The sequence below is a fragment of the Camelus bactrianus genome, chromosome 1, assembly GCF_048773025.1.
Source record: "Camelus bactrianus isolate YW-2024 breed Bactrian camel chromosome 1, ASM4877302v1, whole genome shotgun sequence".
Taxonomy (NCBI): Eukaryota; Metazoa; Chordata; class Mammalia; order Artiodactyla; family Camelidae; genus Camelus; species Camelus bactrianus.
This window is the reverse complement of record NC_133539.1, coordinates 82,193,723-82,213,697: the sequence shown is the minus strand read 5'-3', so window position 1 is coordinate 82,213,697 and position 19,975 is coordinate 82,193,723. Positions and strand designations below refer to the sequence as shown.

General features: G+C 34.2%; 1 protein-coding gene across 3 annotated transcripts in view; it reads left to right on the top strand.

Annotated features, from left to right (window-relative positions):
- Positions 1 to 19,975, top strand: part of PRKCI (protein kinase C iota) — a 62,957-nt gene that overhangs the window by 18,347 nt on the left and 24,635 nt on the right. For all 3 annotated transcript variants that reach the window (XM_010952097.3, XM_074367956.1, XM_074367965.1), the window contains 4 exons: positions 11,599 to 11,688; positions 13,339 to 13,389; positions 16,633 to 16,718; positions 17,838 to 17,978. In XM_010952097.3, coding sequence (XP_010950399.1) covers positions 11,599 to 11,688; positions 13,339 to 13,389; positions 16,633 to 16,718; positions 17,838 to 17,978 — 368 coding nt within the window. The remainder of the gene's footprint in view (positions 1 to 11,598; positions 11,689 to 13,338; positions 13,390 to 16,632; positions 16,719 to 17,837; positions 17,979 to 19,975) is intronic.

Here is a 19,975-nt window from a genome sequence, read left to right as displayed (position 1 = left end):
ATAAGCTTACTTCACTTCTTTCAACAGATTTATGACAACCGCTCTTTTTCTTTTTGTTCAAAACCAGTTTTATGGATTTGTTTTGATGTGCCTGTGGAAAAACTGGTTTGTTTAACCTAACTAAACATTTTAGGTGAATAGTAATTTTGTAACAATCATATCCAGTTCTCATATGCAGTGAGAGAGTGTGGGGCAGAGAATGGTAAATGTGACTTTTTAGTTCATCATATTTTAATTGTGACTTTTTCCTTAAGGATGTACTTTTAAAATTTACAACCTAAGTATTTTCTAAATTTCTAATTCTGTAAATTTCTAATTTATTCAGGATCTGTTTGCCTGGTTTAAAACTGTGTTTCTATTCTGTCACTTTTAGTAGAAACTGGCTGTTGGGTACTTTGTTTCTTATTAAAGTTTTTATTGAGAATAATGCATGCTTGTTAAAAATACTGATTTATTTGAAGGAAAAAGTATCTCTGGGTATTTTCGGATCCTCAGAAATTGCTGCTGTGAGCAAATTGATGTCTTTTCCTGTGAATATAGAATTGGAAGGGATAGTGTAACGATTTTTTTTTTTGATCTTACAAATAGACTAATATTATACAAGTTGTTATTTAACCTGCTCTTTCACTTCCCATTTTGTAGATATCTTTCCCTATCAGTGCATGTCGATTTACCTCTTCCTCTTAAAGGCTGTGTAATATTGTATGACAATGTTACATCAGTATTTCCTAAACTAATTCTGTTTTGATGGAGATTTGTATTGTTGGCAGTTTAACTATGAAAAATATTGATGCAGAGAATATCTTTCTGCATATATTTCAGGGGCACCTGTACTGTATTATCTTTAGAGTAAATTCCGTGAAATGGAATATGTCCTTGGTGATAAGTGATACCAAATTTTCCAAAAATGTACCCCTTATTACACTTTCACCAATACCATTTGTGAATTTTTTTTTCACACCCTGCAAAAGATGTGTGGGAAAAAGTTTAAAATGTAGGTGATTTGCAGAGAATGGGAAAGGGTATTATTTGGATATAGTTCTTTAATTCATGTCCTGTTGACTTTAATAGGTGAGATTCATGGAAATTTAAAATGAGTGTAAACATTCTTTGACATGGAGTATGGAGTGTTTCAGGATTCTAGGAGGTTAAACTTCCTGACTTGCAGTGTATAACCTGATGTGTGTTCGCTGGGGGTAAATAGAGTACCAAGATGTAAAAAACCATGTTTAGGATGGTAAGAACCGTATTTCTCTTATGTGATATTTTCCAAACATATTTAGGCTGGTGTAATTTTAGCTGGTGTGTTAAGAACTAAAATAGTAAATCATTCTTCATACTTTTTCTAACACCCAACGCTATATACTTACAATGGTAATCATGTCAGAAAAAAACAGTGAGGGGAAAACTTTTTGACTGAATGTATGTTCAGTGTAACTTCAGTTACTTAGATAGCAGTGTTGTGGCTCCAAACCTGAAAATTCAAAAATGAAAATCAGCATCAATAAGAAAAAATACCCGAGTACCTCTGAGCAGATCTTACTTTGTAACTGGTTTTTGCCTTCTGCTTGAAAACTCCTTTAACATTTCTTGTGGTGGAAGTTCACAGGTAATGAATTCTTTTAGCTTTTTCATGTCTTTATTTCACCTTAAAAACATTGCTTTATTGAGATATAATTAACATACAAATAAACTGTACATATGAAGAGTGTACTATTTGATGAGTTTTGACACCCAGGAAACAATTACCACAAGCAAGGCAGAGAACATATCTTTTCCCCCCAAAATGTTTCCTTGCACTTTGTGGTTCCTTACTCCTGCCCCTCCATCTCAGGCGACTACTGATCTGCTTTCTGTCCCTATAGATTAGTTTACATTTTCTTGAGTTTTGTAGGAATGGAATCATACAACATGTACTCTATTTTTTGGTCTGGCTTCTTTCACTCGGCTTAATTATTGATACATGTGTGTATCAGTAGTTCATTTCGTTTTATTGCTGAGTGGTATTCCATCATGTGGATATACCACAACTTGTTTATCCATTCATCTGTTGATGGACATTGAGGTTGTTTCTAGTTTGGGCCTATTATAAATAAAAGTGCTGTGGCAATCATGTATAAGCCTTTGTTGGATGTATATTTCCTTTTCTCTTGGGTAAATACTTAGAAGTGGAATGGCTGGATGATATGGTAGGTATATATGCTTGCTTTTTATAAAGTAGGAAAAGAAAAATTTGAAAAGGAGACAAAATGGGATACTGCACTCCAGGCATAGTCTCAGGCAGGTAGTTTTGAGAAAGGATTTCATATGAAAGTTGAAGATCTGGAAATTGATACCTTTTAAAAACTGTCTATGCCTAGTAGTCCCTGGAAAGTCTTCATATTCTCCCTGGGGTAGAGGACCCCATGAGAAGAAAACTGACTTAAAGAAGTCCTCAAGCACTTCTCTTAGTTCTGGCCTCCACCCCAACTCCATGCTCCAAATATTCTGCTCAGTGAATTCTGGTTGCTACCATTTATACACCAGGCTGTAGTGATGCCAGAGAGGTAAAGGGATCAGACTGCGGTCCACCTGGGAGAAACCCATTGGAGTGGTGGGTGGGGGTGTGTTAGGAAATGAAGCAGGAGAGGCCATAGGAGCCCAGTAGGTCATCACGACTCCCATACATGCTCTGGTCTCTAGGAAGTTCTGTCCTTGTTGGCAGTCCCATCTCTAGTTGCATTGTCTTCCTTCCCTCTCTAAGAGCCAGCTACTATCATAGGATAAATCCATAATCTTAACTGTTTTCTCACTCTCACCCCTCCATCCACAAGCAACCACTAATCTGTCACTATTCTATACATATAAATGACATAGTGTTTTTAAGGTACTTTTAAATTCATATCAGTGACATGATTCAGCACATATTCTGAAACTTCCTCTTTTTTTGCTGAATCTTATGTCTTGAGATCTATTCATGTATTAATGTAAGGAGTGCATTAGTTTTCTTCGTGTTTCTTGTCACGAGATTAGTTGATCTTCTTGGATTGATGTTTAAAGTTTTCATCAAATTTGGAAAAATTTTGGCCATTATCTTTAATTTTTTTTCTGTCACCAGATTCCTCTTTGAAGAACGCTAGTTACATGTGTATAGGCTTCTTGAATTTGTCATAAATCTCACTAATGCTCTGTTCTTTTATTTTTTCTCTTTCAGCCTTATGCATTTCATTTTATATAGTTTTATTGCTGTTCACTAATCTTTTCTTCTGCAAAGTCTAATCTGCCATGAATTCCCTTGAGAGTGTTTTTCATTTCAGATGTTGTAACATTATTTCTAGACATTAAATTTGGGTCTTTTAAAATATCTTCCAGGTTTTCTTAACTTACTCAATACCCCTAGCTTTTGAATGTATTGAATATAATTATAATAACTCTTTTAATGTCCATGTCTACAAGTTCTTTTATTGGTGTCAATTTGGGGGTCAGTTTCAGTTGATGGATTTTTTTTCCTGTTATGGGTCATATTTTCCTGCTTCTTCACATGCCTGGTTATATTTTATTGGATCCTGGACATTGTGATTTTTGCCTTATTAGATATTGAATATAGTTATATTTATATTTATATTTATATAGATAGATATATTTGAACTTTTTTCTGGGATGCATTTAAGTTACTTGGAAACAGTTGATCTTTCACTGCTTGATTTCCAATACTTGAACCATTTTTTCATTTATTTTGTCTAGTTTTTCTGCTGTTTTAGGTGGAGGGTTAAATCCAATTCCTGTTAGTTTGTCTTCTCCAGAAATGGAAGCTGAGGATGGGCAGCTTGTTAGGATAGCATATGCTTCTGTAACCACTGAATTCCACTTTCCAGAGAAAGGAAGCAAGCCAGAAATCCATTACTATTTGTGATTGAGCCTAATATTGAAAGGATGACCACCTAAACACCATAGCATTGTAAAAATTTTGGAAAATCTATAATCTTAATCAATGCAACCCGTTAGAATAGGAAGTGCTGTGACTTTCACAAGTGGTATATAGTGTCCTGAACCCAGTATCCAGAGGCAGGGTGGCAGTGGGAAGGTCCTGGTGGGAACAGAGAGGGAATCTGTAAATCTATGGCAGGCCCAAAGATCAGGAGAGTGTGCCGGTGCTATCTCAGGGAAGTGTTAAAGGTTGCCGACTTTGGTTGTGTTGATTCTTTAAAATGTGGGGCACTGAATTCAGCCACATGCTAAAATACGAGATAGAACTAGTGTTATATATGTGTGCCATGTTCTACACCTTGTGAGGGTATCTCATAAATAATTGGATCTTGCATATTTACCAAGCACTTTGAGGTCCACTGCTCCCATTTATTTGTTTTTATAGGTGAAAAGAAAATGTAGATCCATTGAGAAAAAGACCAGTCCTGCTGGTTAATATACAGATTTCACTACCTCGAATTCATTGAGCTGAGCAGATCTCACTCTGGGTGTATGCCTGTTTTAGGATGTGAATTCAGACTTTAGTAATTGAGTGAGCTTTGAAAAACAGCTTTTTCTCTCATCTTTGTTTCTTGATGACTCTGCATGGAATGTTTTACTTCTGAGTTATGTGTTCTGCTTTATCAGGCATTAAGCAGTTGGCCTGAAAAGGAAATACCTGAACCAAAGACACTCAGCCAATAAAAACAAAATAGATTTGAATATACGTAATGTTAGTGAGTAACTCTTACTTTCACACTTCCTTGTGGTTATTCAGAAGCATCAGTCTCTAGGTACATGTTGAAAACAAGTACTTGGCCCTGACATAGGTTTCAACCAACAGCAAGCAGATACTTGTCTGGCAAAAAGACAATGTCTAACAAAAGGGAAAAATTGATTTTTTAAAATATGGTTATTCTGATACCTTTAACAGTAGTTAATTCCATCCATGACTTTTAATCAAAGTGCAGTAATAAAAGCCACACCTGTGATGAACCAAGCGTACTATGAGTCACTTTAAATGATCTTTAGTTTTCCCATTATCCTTGCAATATAGGTAATAGCCCTTGTTTTAACATAGGAGAAAATTGAAGCTCAAAGAAGTAATTTTGCTTAAGTTACACAAGAGAGGAGGGATCTGGAGCCTGGGAGAGAACCTGCTTGTGAAGTACTCCAGGATACCTCTTTTTGGGAGATTTTTTATACTCCTTTTTAAAGGCCTGTCTCAGGCATTCCCTAGGATTTTTCTTTATATGGATTTATTTTATATGACATTTATCTATATTATACACAGCCTGTAATCTCTGGCTGATTTTTTCTTTTGTTTTAGGAGCATCTAACTATCTAATTAGGTTGATGTGAATTGAGAATACAACATTTTTCTCCAGCACACACAGCTCCTTTTCTAGACCTTTGATACCTTGTCGATGCCAGCTAAGAATTTAATATTAAGTCAACTTTTCAAGTTACAAAATAAAACTTTAAAAAACTGCATCCATATTTCTATCATCTTGATGCAGAAATGTGTTTATTTTTCGTGGAGACTTGTAATATTTTCAGTGATCTTTTCTTAAGTTCATTTTATATGTATTTTGATTGTTTCCTTTGTGCTATTTTGTGTTTGTTTCTGAAGTTTCTTTTCTGTAAGATACTCCCAACCCATTGTAGATAGCATCTGATCAATTTTTGTCTCGTCTTTTCTTTTTTCTGCAATTAAGGAAATCAGGGGCCATCTTAAAGAAGAGGTTTACCTGAGGTTGCTCAGAGGGTGAGGTTGTTAAGGTTTGGGTTTTTTTGATTCATAGACTAGTGCAGTAAAATCATGCTAACTGCAGAAGTCACTTGAATTGTGGACATCACTGTTTGCTGGGTGTTGAATTTGTTCAGTCTTTTAAGGTTTTTTGGAAAAGTATGTAGAAATAGCCCATTAGGACATCAAAAACAGCCAGTGAGTGTAGAGAAAATTGGATTTAATGTTTAAATTAAAAAAAATCAAGATGTTTATAAGGCATCCATTGGTATCATTCATATATGGTGTACATATGTCTGTATAAATGTATATGTAGAGAGAGATACACACATACATATGTATACACATGAATGATATAATATTTCTCATTGTTTAAAAAATAGTCTGAGGTGAACTTAAATGTATTTGCCAGTGTGGACTCCATTTCCTTACCTGGAAAATTAGAAATGAAGCATTAATTATATTTCAGATTTATTCTATTTCTAGAATTCTTTGACAAAACTGTTTTCATTATTCAGAATTAATTTAGTCAAATGGCTTATTTTTCGCCCTTTCTTTTTTAACAATTATTTTGGTTTTCTAACTGGAAGAATAATTACACACTTACTGAAATGTGAAATTTTCATTGTTCTTTTTTATGTTGCATTTCTATTTTTAAATTTTGACCTACACTTAAATGTACTTCTGTAGAAGCAAAAGTTATTTTTTTAAACCTGTGTCAAAAATAGGGTGTAATTATGCGACTTGCACTTTCATATATGTGGCAAATTGGGAGAAATTTGCATAACTGAGAAAGTGAATCTGTATAAAAGAATTGCTTTATTTATTTTTCCAAAGCAGTGGTACCATTTTACGTTCCCATTAGCAGTATACGAAGATTCCAGTCTCTTTGCATCCTCACCAACACTTGTTATTATCAGTGTACTGAGTGTTGATCTAAAACTGGTCTATCTATGCAGTCTAGTTGAATCATATTGATCTATTTTTCATGTAGCCTCTTAAGTTATCCGTAACACTAAAACAAGTATAAAGTTAGTATATGAGAGAACCAATAGCTTTCCTTTATAAAGATAATTCTCAATCAGAAAATACATTAGAAGAAAAGATTTCATCCATAGTAACTACATACTTTTTTATTTTTAATCTAGGAACTAACTTTAAAGAACTACGTAGAAACCATGGAATGAAAACTTTAAAAACCCAGTTGGGTGCCATAAACAAAACCTGAATAATGGGGTTAGGAAGAAGTAACATGTAAAAAGCAAACTCCCTACAGATCAATTTATAAAGAGCATAGTTCCCAAAAAAAATTCTAAAAGGATTTTTAAAAAACTGACAATTTCATCTGGAAAAATAAATGTTCAAGAATAAACAGGAATATTCTGAAAAAGGAAATGTAAAGACAGAGTACTTTTCCTCATTATGTATGTTGAAAAACACCATAATCACATATATAAGAGTAGTAACAACTGAGAGAAAATATTTGCAGCACTTACAAAGGATTGCTATCTCTAATATAAAATAATTTAATCAAAAGAAATAGATGAGAAATCTACTTACAGAGGTGCAAATAGCTAATTCATAAGTAAAAAAGCTCAGGGATCACTAGTAAGTAAAGAAACAAAGATTTTAAAGTAAGACATCAGTTTTCACCTATCAGATTAGAAAATAGTTAAAACTTAATCATTACCTGTAGGGAGTTAGGAAGGATACACTGTTGATGAGTATATACGTCATAACCTTTTTGGAGTTACTGTCATTCCAAAATTTTGAAATAATTCTCAAAATTGTAAGTGGGCACACTTTGAACCAATCAGTTCTATTTCAAGGAATTATGAGAAGTTTTTCAAGCACAGATACTTCAGTTCAGGAATACTTACTGTATTATTCACTGAGGAAAAGTACTGAAGTACTGATACATGCTTCAACTTAGATCAACCTCGAAAACATCCTAAGGAAAAAAACTAGACATAAAAGACCACGTATTGTATGATTCCATTTGATATGAAATGTCGAGAAAAGGCAAATTTATAGAGACTGAAAATAATCAATGGTTGCCTAGGTCTGGCGGTGGGAGGAGAGGTTGGGGGAAAATGGGGAATGACTGCTAATTGGAAGGGTTATTTTTGAAGACGGGTTATAAAAATGTTCTAAAATGGATTATGGTGATAGTGACACAGCTCTGTGAACATACTAACAACCATTGAATTGTACACTCCAAATGAGTAAATTGAATGTGATGTGAATTATATCTCGATAAAGTTGTTATTAAAATTTAGTAGATTATTTTTAACATTTAAAAAAATGTGAAACATTACCTCCTTAGGTAAAGCTTTTCAGAAGAGGTGGCATTTGTCCTGGGTCTTGTAAGAGACACAGAATTTCAGGATTCACCTTGAAAGATGGTTTGTTATGTAACAGATCACCTCAAAGCTTAGGGGCTTTTAAAAACCCACCATTTTGTTTTACACTCTTTCACACTTCTGTAAGTTGACTGGCTCTGCTGGTCTCACTGGGGGTCTCTCATGCAATAGCAATCAAGTGGCAGCTGGGTCTGGAGTCATGTAGGGGCTCATCTGGGACGCTAGCATGTAGGTTCTCTTGCCCTCTCTGTGTAGTCTCAGGGCTTCTACTATCAGAGATACTTACATGGTGCTCCCAAAAAGCAAAAAAAGCAAAAGATGCCAGACCTTTATAAGGTTGACGCGTAGAACTGGCACAGCACCACTTTGTGGCTTTTTCTTAGTACATGTTGTGATAGAGCCAGTCCAGGTGCACGTTGCTGTGCAGCCATCACCACTGTCCATCTCCAGAACTTTCTCACCTTCCCAAACTTGAAACTGTTTACCCATTAACTTTACCCAATAAAGTTACTCTTTACCCAACTAATCTTCATTCCCTTCTCCCCTCAGCAGCTGGCAACCACCATTCTGCTCTCTGTTTCTATGAATTGGACTACTCTAGGTATCTCATTTAAGTAGAATCATACCATGTTTGTCTTTTTGTGACTGACTTATTTCACTTACCATAATGTCAAGGTTCATCCATGTTGTAGCACATATCAAAATTTGCTTCCTTTTTGAAGTTGAATAATACTATTTTGTATGTATAGTCATCCCTTGGTATCTTCAGGGGATTGGTTCCAGGGCCTCCCAGGGATACTAAAATCTGGGGATGCTCAAGTCTCATAAGTAAAATGGGGTAGTATTTGCATATAACCTATGCATATCTTCCCAGATTCTTTGAAGAATCTCCAGATTATAATACCTAATACAATGTGAATTCTATGTAAATAGTTGCCAATATGTGGCAAATTCAAGTTTTGGTTTTGGGGACTTCCTGTATTTTTTTCTGAATATTTTCAATCCATGGTTGGTTGAATCCATGGATTCAGGATGCATAGAAATGGAGGGCCAAGTGTGTATACCACATTTTGTTTACCCATTCATCTGTCGATGGATACTTGAGTTGCTTCTACCTTTTGGCTATTACGAATAGTACTGCTCTGAACGTGGATATACAAATATCTGTTGGCGTCTCTGCTTTTAGTTCCAGAAGTGGAATTGCTGGATAATATGGTAATTCTATGTTTTATTTTTTGAAGTAGCTGCATCATTGTACATTGTCACCATCAATGCACAAGGGTTCCAGTTTTTCCACATCCTTGCCAACAGTTGTTATTGTCTGTGAGCACTTGTGTCTGTGTGTTTGTGTTTTACAATAGCCATCCTTATGGGTATGAAGTGGTATCTCTTTGATTTGCATTTTCCTAATGATTATTGATTTTGAGCATATCGTGTGCTTATTGGTCATTTGCATTTCTTCTTTGGAGAAATACCCTTTGCTCATTTGTTTATTTGGGGTTTTTTTTGGTCATTGTTTGCGAGTTGTAACAGTTCTTCATGTGTTTTGAATATTAATCCCTTATCCGATATATGATTTGCCAATATTTTCTCTACTGGGCTGTCTTTTCACTGTGTTAATAGTGTCCTTTTATGCACAAAAGTTTTAAATTTTGATGTAGACTGATTTATCTAGTTTCTTTCTTATTTGTGCTTTTGATGTCACATCCAAGAAATTACTGCCAAATCCAGTGGTGTGAAGCTTTCTCTCTTGGATTTAGGTCTTTGACCTAATTTGATTTAATTTTTGTTTATTGTATAAGATAAAGGTTCAACTTCATTCTTTTACATATGATTATGTTTGAATATTTTATAGTGAATTTTTGTTAGTTTTTATAGGTTTGTAATGATATTGTGATTATATTAAGGACTTTTTATCTAGACTTATAGGTATTTGCTCAAAATGATATGGTGGAAGGGGTTAAGGGAATGAGTATGCAAGCAAAACAGGGTTTTGTAATATGTTTGAAAATGTCCAAAATAAAAAGTTAAAAAAAGAAAGAGTTGGTGAATCAGGAGAATGGTGTTTTAGAAACCCAGACAGAGCTTCTACAAATAGTCAGTGGACAACTTGGTTAGATGGTATAGAGAAATCAACCAGAATAAAGGCAGACATGCCACTGATTTCAGCAGCTGCTTTCACAACCTTAGATACAGCAGTTTTAGTAGTGTTTGTACTAAAACATGATAGCAAAATTTTGAGAAATGCATGGAAGATAGGAACATGGAGAAAATGAGGTAGGATTACTCTTGATATTAAGAAAAGTTATTTCTAATAAATCTAAAAGATTATAAAGCTATGATGAAAAAAATACAAAAGTGTGAAGTCTAAAATCAAAGACCCTGCCCCCTTTTCTTCCCTTCTTCTCACTCAGCTCCTCCATTTTCAGCTGGCAGTTTACTCTTGAGACATGTGGCTACAGAATGAATGGAGTGGCACCCTGAGCAGGAGAGAAGATTTTTGAGAGGGGGACTCAAACATACTATTGCCTGAGAAGAGCCAGTGGTAGGAAGGAAAAAATGAAAATGAGGCTGAGGAGAACTGTTGGAATAATACCCAGAGAAGATAAAAAGAAGTAGGGATTCAGTGGCCAAGTTGGAGAAAAGAACAGAGGCACTCATTTCTTTGAGTTAGCGGGAAAAGAGGTGCCTTCACTTTCTTGAGTACTGGACCGAGTTCCCTTGCTGAGAGTGACTGAGGTTTGACAGGGTTGACGGCATCTCATGTATGTCAATGTTTGGTGTAACCACAGGAGTGCGCAAAAGAATGGCAGTGTGGACGACCCAACTCAGGCCCCAACTATGTTTCGCAATGACTTTTTCGTTGAGAAATGCCATTGTACGGGAAGATGTGCCATCTCATTGATTTCCAGGGATGGCTCGGTTCATTGGCCAGTTGACTAAGGGAGATGTTTCTTCCTTCCCACTCTCTACACAGAACTATGCATTTACACGTAAAAGCAGTCAAGTAGAACTGTCCTTCAGTCCACGGTACTTTAGTAGCTGTGCTTCCTTTCTGTGAGCCTCTTGAGCAGGCTCTCCAATGAAGGAAAATTTGACAAAATCATTAAATAGAGACCTCAACTTGACCACACTGTGCCAATGAAACCACTTGCACGTCCTCTTTCAAAGAAACAGGTAACAGAAAACTTACTCCTGGCCATTAGTCATATTGCAGTGACTATCTAAAAATGCGGTCAGTATAGATTCTGTTTGCTGTATTTTGAATATATACATTATTGAGAATTAAGTGGTTTTATATGTATAAAATTTGGTATCTATGAACCTCATGTAATATTTTGTAGAAATAGGAGTGAAAGTTATGTTACCTGCTTCAGAGAATAGAATTGTCTAAATAAGTATCTAAAGATTTGTTCTTGTCCAGTATTTCTCCATGTATATGCAATTGTTTTTCCTCAAGATTTTATAAAGTGGAAATTGTTTGCTAATCACATTTAGAGGGTATAAAAAGTGAGCTTTACTCTTTTTTATATTTTTTAGGAGACCCATGTACAGTATCATCTCAGTTGGAGTTAGAAGAAGCCTTTAGACTTTATGAGCTAAACAAGGATTCTGAACTCTTGATTCATGGTAAAGGAGTAATTTTTTTACTCTTCTAGAGCTAAAATTTTTTGGAAAATAACCCTATATTCTTGCCCATTTAAAAATATAATCCTGATGTCATTTTCTTAATCTTTATCCCCCAATGCTGTGTAATTGTCCTTATTCAGTAGTATCTCAAATGCTATAGAAGACAAAATCAATCAGCTTCTTATAATCTTGGGAAATTTGTTATTTGTGTATGCCTTCTTAGATAGTGAACTGTGATCATCTCAGTGTTTCACAGCAAAGTTTTAGCACAGAATTTAAGAACTGAGAGCCCAGTAGAACCTAAGTCATCCCCTTGCAGTTTTGTAGTGTATGCAAATAATGATTTCCAAAGGTAAGATATCTTAAATGTCCTTTCTTTTGTTTGAGGGTTAATTGTGAAACCATTTACATAGTTATAATAAACATAAGTGTGTTAAATGTCAGCAAGCCTGAGAGGTGGCAGTGGTACAGAAGAGGTCTAAACTCAGCCATCGTGTAACCTGGCACATTGCAGACCTGTGTTGTAAATCTAGGCATTCTGATTCCAAATCTGTGTTCTTTTCATTCTGCCATGCTATCCCTCAAATTTTTTATTTCGTGTAGAACCTGTTTAATGCCCTTAATGTAACTGCAGTATATTGGCAGTATTTCACGTAACATTTTGGGGAGCTTTAGAAGACCAGACCTAGGGGATGCTTTAAAACTTGGAACAGATAATAAATCTCGCCTCAGTATAATGACTCATTTCCTTTGTACTCTTCTTTACAGTGTGTGTTTTTAAAAATAGTAGTTTGATTTTTGTCTACCTTCAGGATTATGACTCCCATGGGGTCATAGTCTCATTTGTTGAGATCCTGACAGAATTTTAGAAGTCATCTTTTGGTCATCTCTTTCTAGAATAAAACTAATGAATGTTTAAAGAAATGATTGATCAATAGTATTGAACAGTCAGTTTTTTATTGCTCTTTTAACTATTTCACAGATCTGTTTCAGAAGTTAGCTTATATTTCAACTTTTAAAAATATATTAGGAACAGTGCTTCCCAACTCTATGCTGTGTGTTAAACCATGTCCTTTTTTCCACCACGGACCACAAATACTTGACTAGATGTTCATAAATGTATGATTTTGTTGTATTCTATCTCCTTATAAAAATAGTTTGAATAAGCATAAATCTATAGTTCCTAAGACAATACTTATATCTTTGGATTTGGGTCCTGTTTTCCATGTTATTTATTCCTAAGTTTAGTATACATCTTTTAAAAACAGTAATAGCATATGTTTTCATTTCTATACATTTTGTAATTTTAATTCTTCATCATAGCAAACTTGTCACTACAACAAGAATTTAAGGAAATAGTTAATGATTTATCTAATGATGAAAAATCAATTAGTGATGTAACAGGGACTGGAATGAGTAATTTGAGCTTTTAATGCATTGCTCATAGGTACTCTCATAAGAACTTCTTTTATTACAGCCTTGGTAAAATGGATCCCTTCCAAAGATAGTACTGACCATATGCTAAGTATCTTATGTCAAGAGAATATCAGGTTGAAATTTGTGTCAATTTATTTGATACTGGAATTTAAAAGTCTCTGTAATTTGTATGTTTTAAGTATGCTGTATTAATTTTAGTTTATTTTTTTTCAGTATTTCCTTGTGTACCAGAACGTCCTGGAATGCCTTGTCCAGGAGAAGATAGTGAGTATTTATATACTTCATACCTTTAAATAGAGTTATTTACAACACAGTGGCACATGTGAAAAGAAATCAGAAATACAACTTTTAACTCATTTGACTTCTTTTTCATTCTTCCGAAAATATTTTAACAACTGCCCAAACTCTCTGCTTTTGCCAGATCAAAATCAGAAAGTTTTTAGTTACAACTTATGGACATAATTGTCTGTTGAATATTTGAAAGGAAAATTAAGTTCATCTTAAGTCATTTCTTACTGTTTTGGGGAATTTTGGAAATTTTCAAACCTATGGAGAAGTTGAAACAACATTGAAAACATTAAAAACAAAGATAGCCATATGTCTATTACCTAGATTCACCAATTATTAACATTTTCTGGGTTTGCTTTATCTCTGTATCTGTGCACACATATGCTACATGTATATACATCACACACAGGCTTGTTTTATTTTATTTTATTTTTACTATCCCACTTGAGAGTAAGTAGCTGATATGACACTTCACCTCTAAATACATTAGCATGCATTTTAGGAACTGTTATGGGATTTTCTTTTGAATGTCTAAAGTAATGATTAACATTAATGAGATGAATTGGAAGAGTCAAACAACTGTTTGGTCTGATGGAATTTAAATATGCAAACTTATGTATGATCATAAGTTATTACTTTTGATACATAATATAATTTATAGGTTGTGGATATTAGGCAACTCATTTTCATTTGTAGTTTCTGCACATACGACTTTAGAAGGAATAGTGGTAAATGTTTTTGCTTTGTATTAAGTGAAATAGTTCTAACTTTTAATTCTGTGATTCTTCATGTAACTTGGTGAAAAGGGAAAATTAAAGAACTATGGGTGTTTGTATATAGAGTTGAGTGGCGGTTATGTACTTTATAGGAAGATGGGGAAGTTCAAGGAATAGGTAGACCCCTGAAGCAATAGTGAAAAATCTAGGTTTGAATTCAGCGAGGAATATTTCACTGAATTTCCCGTGGCAGATGGACTACAGCCAACGTGGGCAGCCTTCACAGAGGTTTTGGAGAAGCAGCTGTCCTCTTTGTGGAGGCCAGAATTGCCATTGTAGCAGATCTTGGTTTCAGAATCCCATCTCCAAATCTATTATGGGTCTGTAGTACTCTTCCCAGATAAAATATCATTTCCTAACCTTTCACTATGTTTCATGTTCAGTTTCCCTCTTTAAAATTTGCTGGTAGGGATTTGGACACTTATCAATATAACTAAACTAGAGCCTGGAGGAAAATTGATAATTGTTAATATGGTCTCTTGGTGTGAAGGAAAAGCCGGGCTGGTCTAACAAGATAACTCACAAGTCTAGGAATGTGAAGGAGAGGCTGGGCTGGGCTAACAAGATAACTCACAAATCTAAGTATCGGAATACTGATCTGAGTTCTGCTGGACTAACTTGTAAATCTAAGTTAATTAGTGTTGTTTTGCTGTTCATGTTTTTTGCTAGCCAGCTGGATTTTCAAAGATATATATCTGGCTTTGGAATGTTGGTTTGCTGCCTCCCTGCCTCCACTTTTGTGATAATGATGCTGCTAAAGCCGTTCCATGCCTATTGGCCGAATACCCCAAGCTTGTACTTTACCCTACAAAACATCATGCGCACGTCTTGGAGGTGCTCAGAGCTTCGGAGCAGAAGCCCCTCTGAGCCCGCCGGCGTAATACATCTGAGCACTCCAACCCTCCGAGTGGTGCTTGTTTCTTGGCTGGCCTGTTGTTTCCTTAGCATTGGCTCTTTTAATTTCTAGGCAACATTAACATGTTTACATTTAAGATATAACAAACTGTAGTTCATGAAAGCTTCTGAAATAAGATGTTCTTTTAAATTAAGATAATAACAGAAACCTGCTTTGGTTACTTCTAACAGGATAAATAATTAAAAATAAAAGAATCTCTGAGGTTCTGTACAATGTTATCTCAAAATTTCTAATTCAGAGCATTTCAACTATTTTTTCTATCTTAATCTTAAGTAGTAGACCCAGTGTTACACTTGCTTGAAAATATGACTAGAAATGCAATGAAATCTCCACAGTATTACTATTACTGGAATCTTACTATTAATGACTAATAGACAATATATATAATGGTGATTGACTTAACCAAAATTACACCAGTGGACTTGACTGGATCTCATGGAACCTTTTAATTTGTTTAGGAAAGTATTTAAAATACTTAAAAGTATTTAAAAAGTATAAGAGCCATTGGATAAAAAGTTGTTGCAGAAGAGAATATTCTTATGGTACAAAATGTCCCTTATAAAGTACTTACAAAAATACACTTTACAGGGAAGAAAACTAGCCATCACTGCCTTTAACAGAGTGATGGAACACCTAGTGGGAGTCAACAATCTTGCATTTGTGTATTTCTTCATGTGATGTAGTAAGAAAAACACATCACCTGTGTATTATTTTCACCAAAAGTATTTAATACTTTTTTATCTGGGAATTTTTTTTTTTTAATCTGGGAAGTGTGTTACAGATCCTTAATGTATTTAACTCTAATGAGGACACTAACAAGTCCAGAATGTAGGACATAATACGACACCTGCCTAGATCCTTTAAAAAAAAAAGGTCAACATCATGAAAATAAACAACAAAGACAGAGTGAATGTTTTAGCATACTTTAGAGGACAAAAATGTATAACAGAGAAGTGCAATGCTTAAATCTTGATTGGATCCTGGGGAGAAAAAGAAAGCTATGAAAGACGCTTTTTAGGCAATAGGGAAATTTGCATATGAACTGTATAGTAGGCGAGATTGAATTAATGTTAATTTTCTAAGACATGGTAATGATATTGTGGTTGAATAGAATTAGGCAATGGATACTTAGATATTTAAGGGTAAAGTGTTACAATGTTTGCAATTTATTTTTAAATGATTCAGGAAAAAAAAAAGTATGTATAAACCAGAGAGGAAAGCTAATGTGCAAAATGACAGTAATTGATAAATCAAGGTAAGGATGGAGGTGTTTGTTCTTTCAGATTTTCTTGGGCTTAAAAATTTTCCAAAATTAGAAGTTAGGGGAAAATTAAGAAATAGAAAATCAGTAGTTATTTACTTTCATCTAGTCTCTTGATGAATCAGTTTTTTTACTTTCAGATTTTTATCAGTTTATATTTTTTCTTACAATGAATATCATGAAAAAAATCACGGACTTAATTATAAAATTACTTAATTCACCCTTGCTTTTTTCTTTTTCTTTTTTAACTTTTAATCTCTTTTCAGAATCCATCTACCGCCGAGGTGCACGCCGCTGGAGAAAGCTTTATTGTGCAAATGGCCATACTTTTCAAGCCAAACGTTTCAACAGGGTAAACCTTAAGTTTGTTGAACGTTGATAATTTGAAAAATCTGTTTTTTCCCTCTCTGCTGTGAAAGAAAGGTTGTTATTCCCTTCTAAAGAGTAAGTAGGCTGATCTAAAAGTCCCAGTTTGCCTGGGGCAGTACATCTTTATCTTGTGGCAATTTTTAATAGCATCTCCTTTGACTCTTAAAAAATGTTCCAGATTGGATGATTAATTACATGGTTTACCCTAGCTGTAAGAAAGTTGGATTTTTTAATATAATTTAAGAAAGCCAGAAAATAAACAAGGTTTATTTTGCAAACCATTTACTTTTGCACTTTTAGTTTTCACTGTTTAGAAAGTGGTAATCGCAGACATTTATCTAGTGTTTACTGTATACCAAGCACTCTTCCAAAAGACAGTGACTCTTTTGTTCCCTTACAAGAACCTTATGAGATGTGTACTATATATTTCCATTTTATAGAGGAAGAAACTGAGTTGCAGTTAACTTGCCCAAGATGACACAGCTCTTGATAACTACAAATGTATGGACTCCATTCCTATTCTAGGGCTAGTGTTACGTTCTGAATTTATTAATATAAATAGAAGCCACCAAGACTATACTTTCAGGGATCATTTCTATAGTTCATAAATAGAAGCCACCACCCAACTTTCCTAACCTGTTGTTCCCTTTAGCACTGATATTTGAAAAGCTTTGAAATGAGAAATCCTTTAGGTGTCTAAGAGAAGAACAAGGCTTTGATTTGACCTCTGAACAGTCTGGAAGATTTCCTTGTGAGTCCTTGCACAGCTTTTTCTGCCATATGTTTCTCTAGTTTAATTCACTTTTCCTATTTTCATTGCTCTGTACTTAATTAGTGAAGATTGAAAATTCTTGGACTTAGAAAACAACATGGTTGCAAATTTCACTGTCTATTTTATTTTTGCTGTCTTCTTTAAAACAAGCTCTCATTTCTGTTTATTTTCCCAAGATCATGAACTTTGTACAAGTTATATATGATGATGGGAATTGAATTAGAGAAGAAAGCCATTTATTGTCACTATTTCATGAGCAAACTGTTGGGAAATGATTATGACTTTTTTGTTGTTGTTGTTAATAAAATGCTATTGCATTACTCCCTCCAGCGTGCCCACTGTGCCATCTGCACTGACCGAATATGGGGGCTTGGACGCCAGGGATATAAGTGCATCAACTGCAAACTCCTGGTCCATAAGAAGTGCCACAAACTTGTCACAATTGAATGTGGGCGGCATTCTTTGCCACCGGTAAGACGCAGCTCTCTGATTTTTTTAATAGAGCATTTTTGATAACACTGCTAATACAGAGGGCTAAAATAGAGGAGTGTTAAGGAAATCACATCTCAACAATGTCGTTAAAGAATGTGGGTAGGAATCCTTTAGGAGTTAGATAATATATTGTGGACTTTGAAATTGTTATTACCAGTTTGTTTGTAGGATATGGTTAACTTCTTTGACCCGCTACAAAATTCCTTTGGTCTAATTAAGAAGATGTAAGGAGAAACATTTAAAAGATATTTTTTTCTTATTTAAGCTAAACTCATTAGTTTATAGTTTATAACTCCCATTATTCTAGCATCTGCACTAAGCAGACATCAGGTAAGAAGAGTCAGAGGCTTCATGTTTATTATGTAAAGTGTGAGATTACTGGGGAATTTTTCACTTTATGTTTTAAATATGAAATTAAAACATGTTCAATGGAGAAGAAATAGAAAATTAAAATAAAGAAAGAAAAATAAAAATCCTCCATGAAATCTACCATCTAAAGACAATTGTCATTTGGCATATATTCTTCCAGAACTATGCAAACTTAAATGGGAAAATTTTAAACATATATAAGAGCAGATGGAACAGTATAATGAACTTCCGTATAACAATCATCCAACTCCAGTAGTTATCACCTCACAACAGTCTTGTTTCATCTGTACCCTCAGTTCACCTGTCCTCACCCTATATTATTTTGAAACAACTTTTAGACATATTTCTAAGAGATAATGACTCTTTAAAAAAAAAAAAAACTAGCTAAAAAACAAATTCCTTGTATCAAATATCCATCCTGGCAGTATTCAAAATTTCAATTGTCTCATAAATGTTATAATTTTGTTTTCATAATTTTCATTATGAATCAGGATCTAAATGAAGTTCATATTTGAAGCTGATTGATACTGTGTCTTAGATACTGTTCAATTTACTGATTCTTCCATCTCTCTCTTTTTCCTTACAATTTAATTGTAGAAGAAACTGTTTTGTCACTTAAAGAGTTTCAGAATCTTTCTTTTTGCATCTCCATGGTTACATTTAGAATGTTCCCCAATCCTCTGTATTTTCTGTACATTATGGTTGAATGTAGGAGTTTGATTAGATTCTAGTTTTTGTTTTTTTGTGGGTTGAGACTACTTCATAGAATGTGGAGCGTTTATTCATCAGAAGGCATGTAAAGTTGGTTGTGTTTCGTTCTTTTACATACTTTTTAGTGAAAGTATGAGATCATATATGTACTATTTTCTAACTCATTTTCCTAACTGAACAATATATTTTGGTCATTTTTCTATATCTGTATCTTCATTTTTAGCATAATATTTTATATATCTATACCATAATTTATTTAATCTATCCCCATGATTAAATGTTATTTTCTAAGTTCTCCTATAAAGAAAATCATAATGAACTTCCTGGTAAATAAATCTTCTTTCCTAAGGATGCAGAAGTAGAATTACTGGGTTGAAGGATATGCGTTTTTTAAAAGATCTGGATTCATCTTTCTAAGTTATCTTCTAGCATGATTATACCATGTTTATTCATAGTATCTTCTTTAGACGTTGTGAAAGTGGATTATTACTGGTGGCTCATTGGTAGTAGAATTATTTAGCTAGTTCGTGTAAGTTTACAAATGGGTTTATAGTTAAGGAGGTGAGAATCTAATCTTAAGGAAAAGCAGAAGGCCAATTATTGTGAATATCATTTATCCAGGTTACTGTTGATATTCTTGAGTATTTTTAAGTGATGGAATGACTTGTATGAGTTCATAAATGTAGAAGAGGGACAGGCTTAGTGATTGTATTGCTATTTTAGGATGGCTGCTAAACACATTGAAAAATCCATGAGCTTATGTTTAAGGCAGCCTTACAATTGTAACTGCATAACTAATGCTGCTTCTCAAGCTTAACCTTTCTTGCTGGTATTCATTAAACTTGGGTCCAAAATTAATGAATAAGTTACATTTTAGTTTGAATTAGCATTGTTCC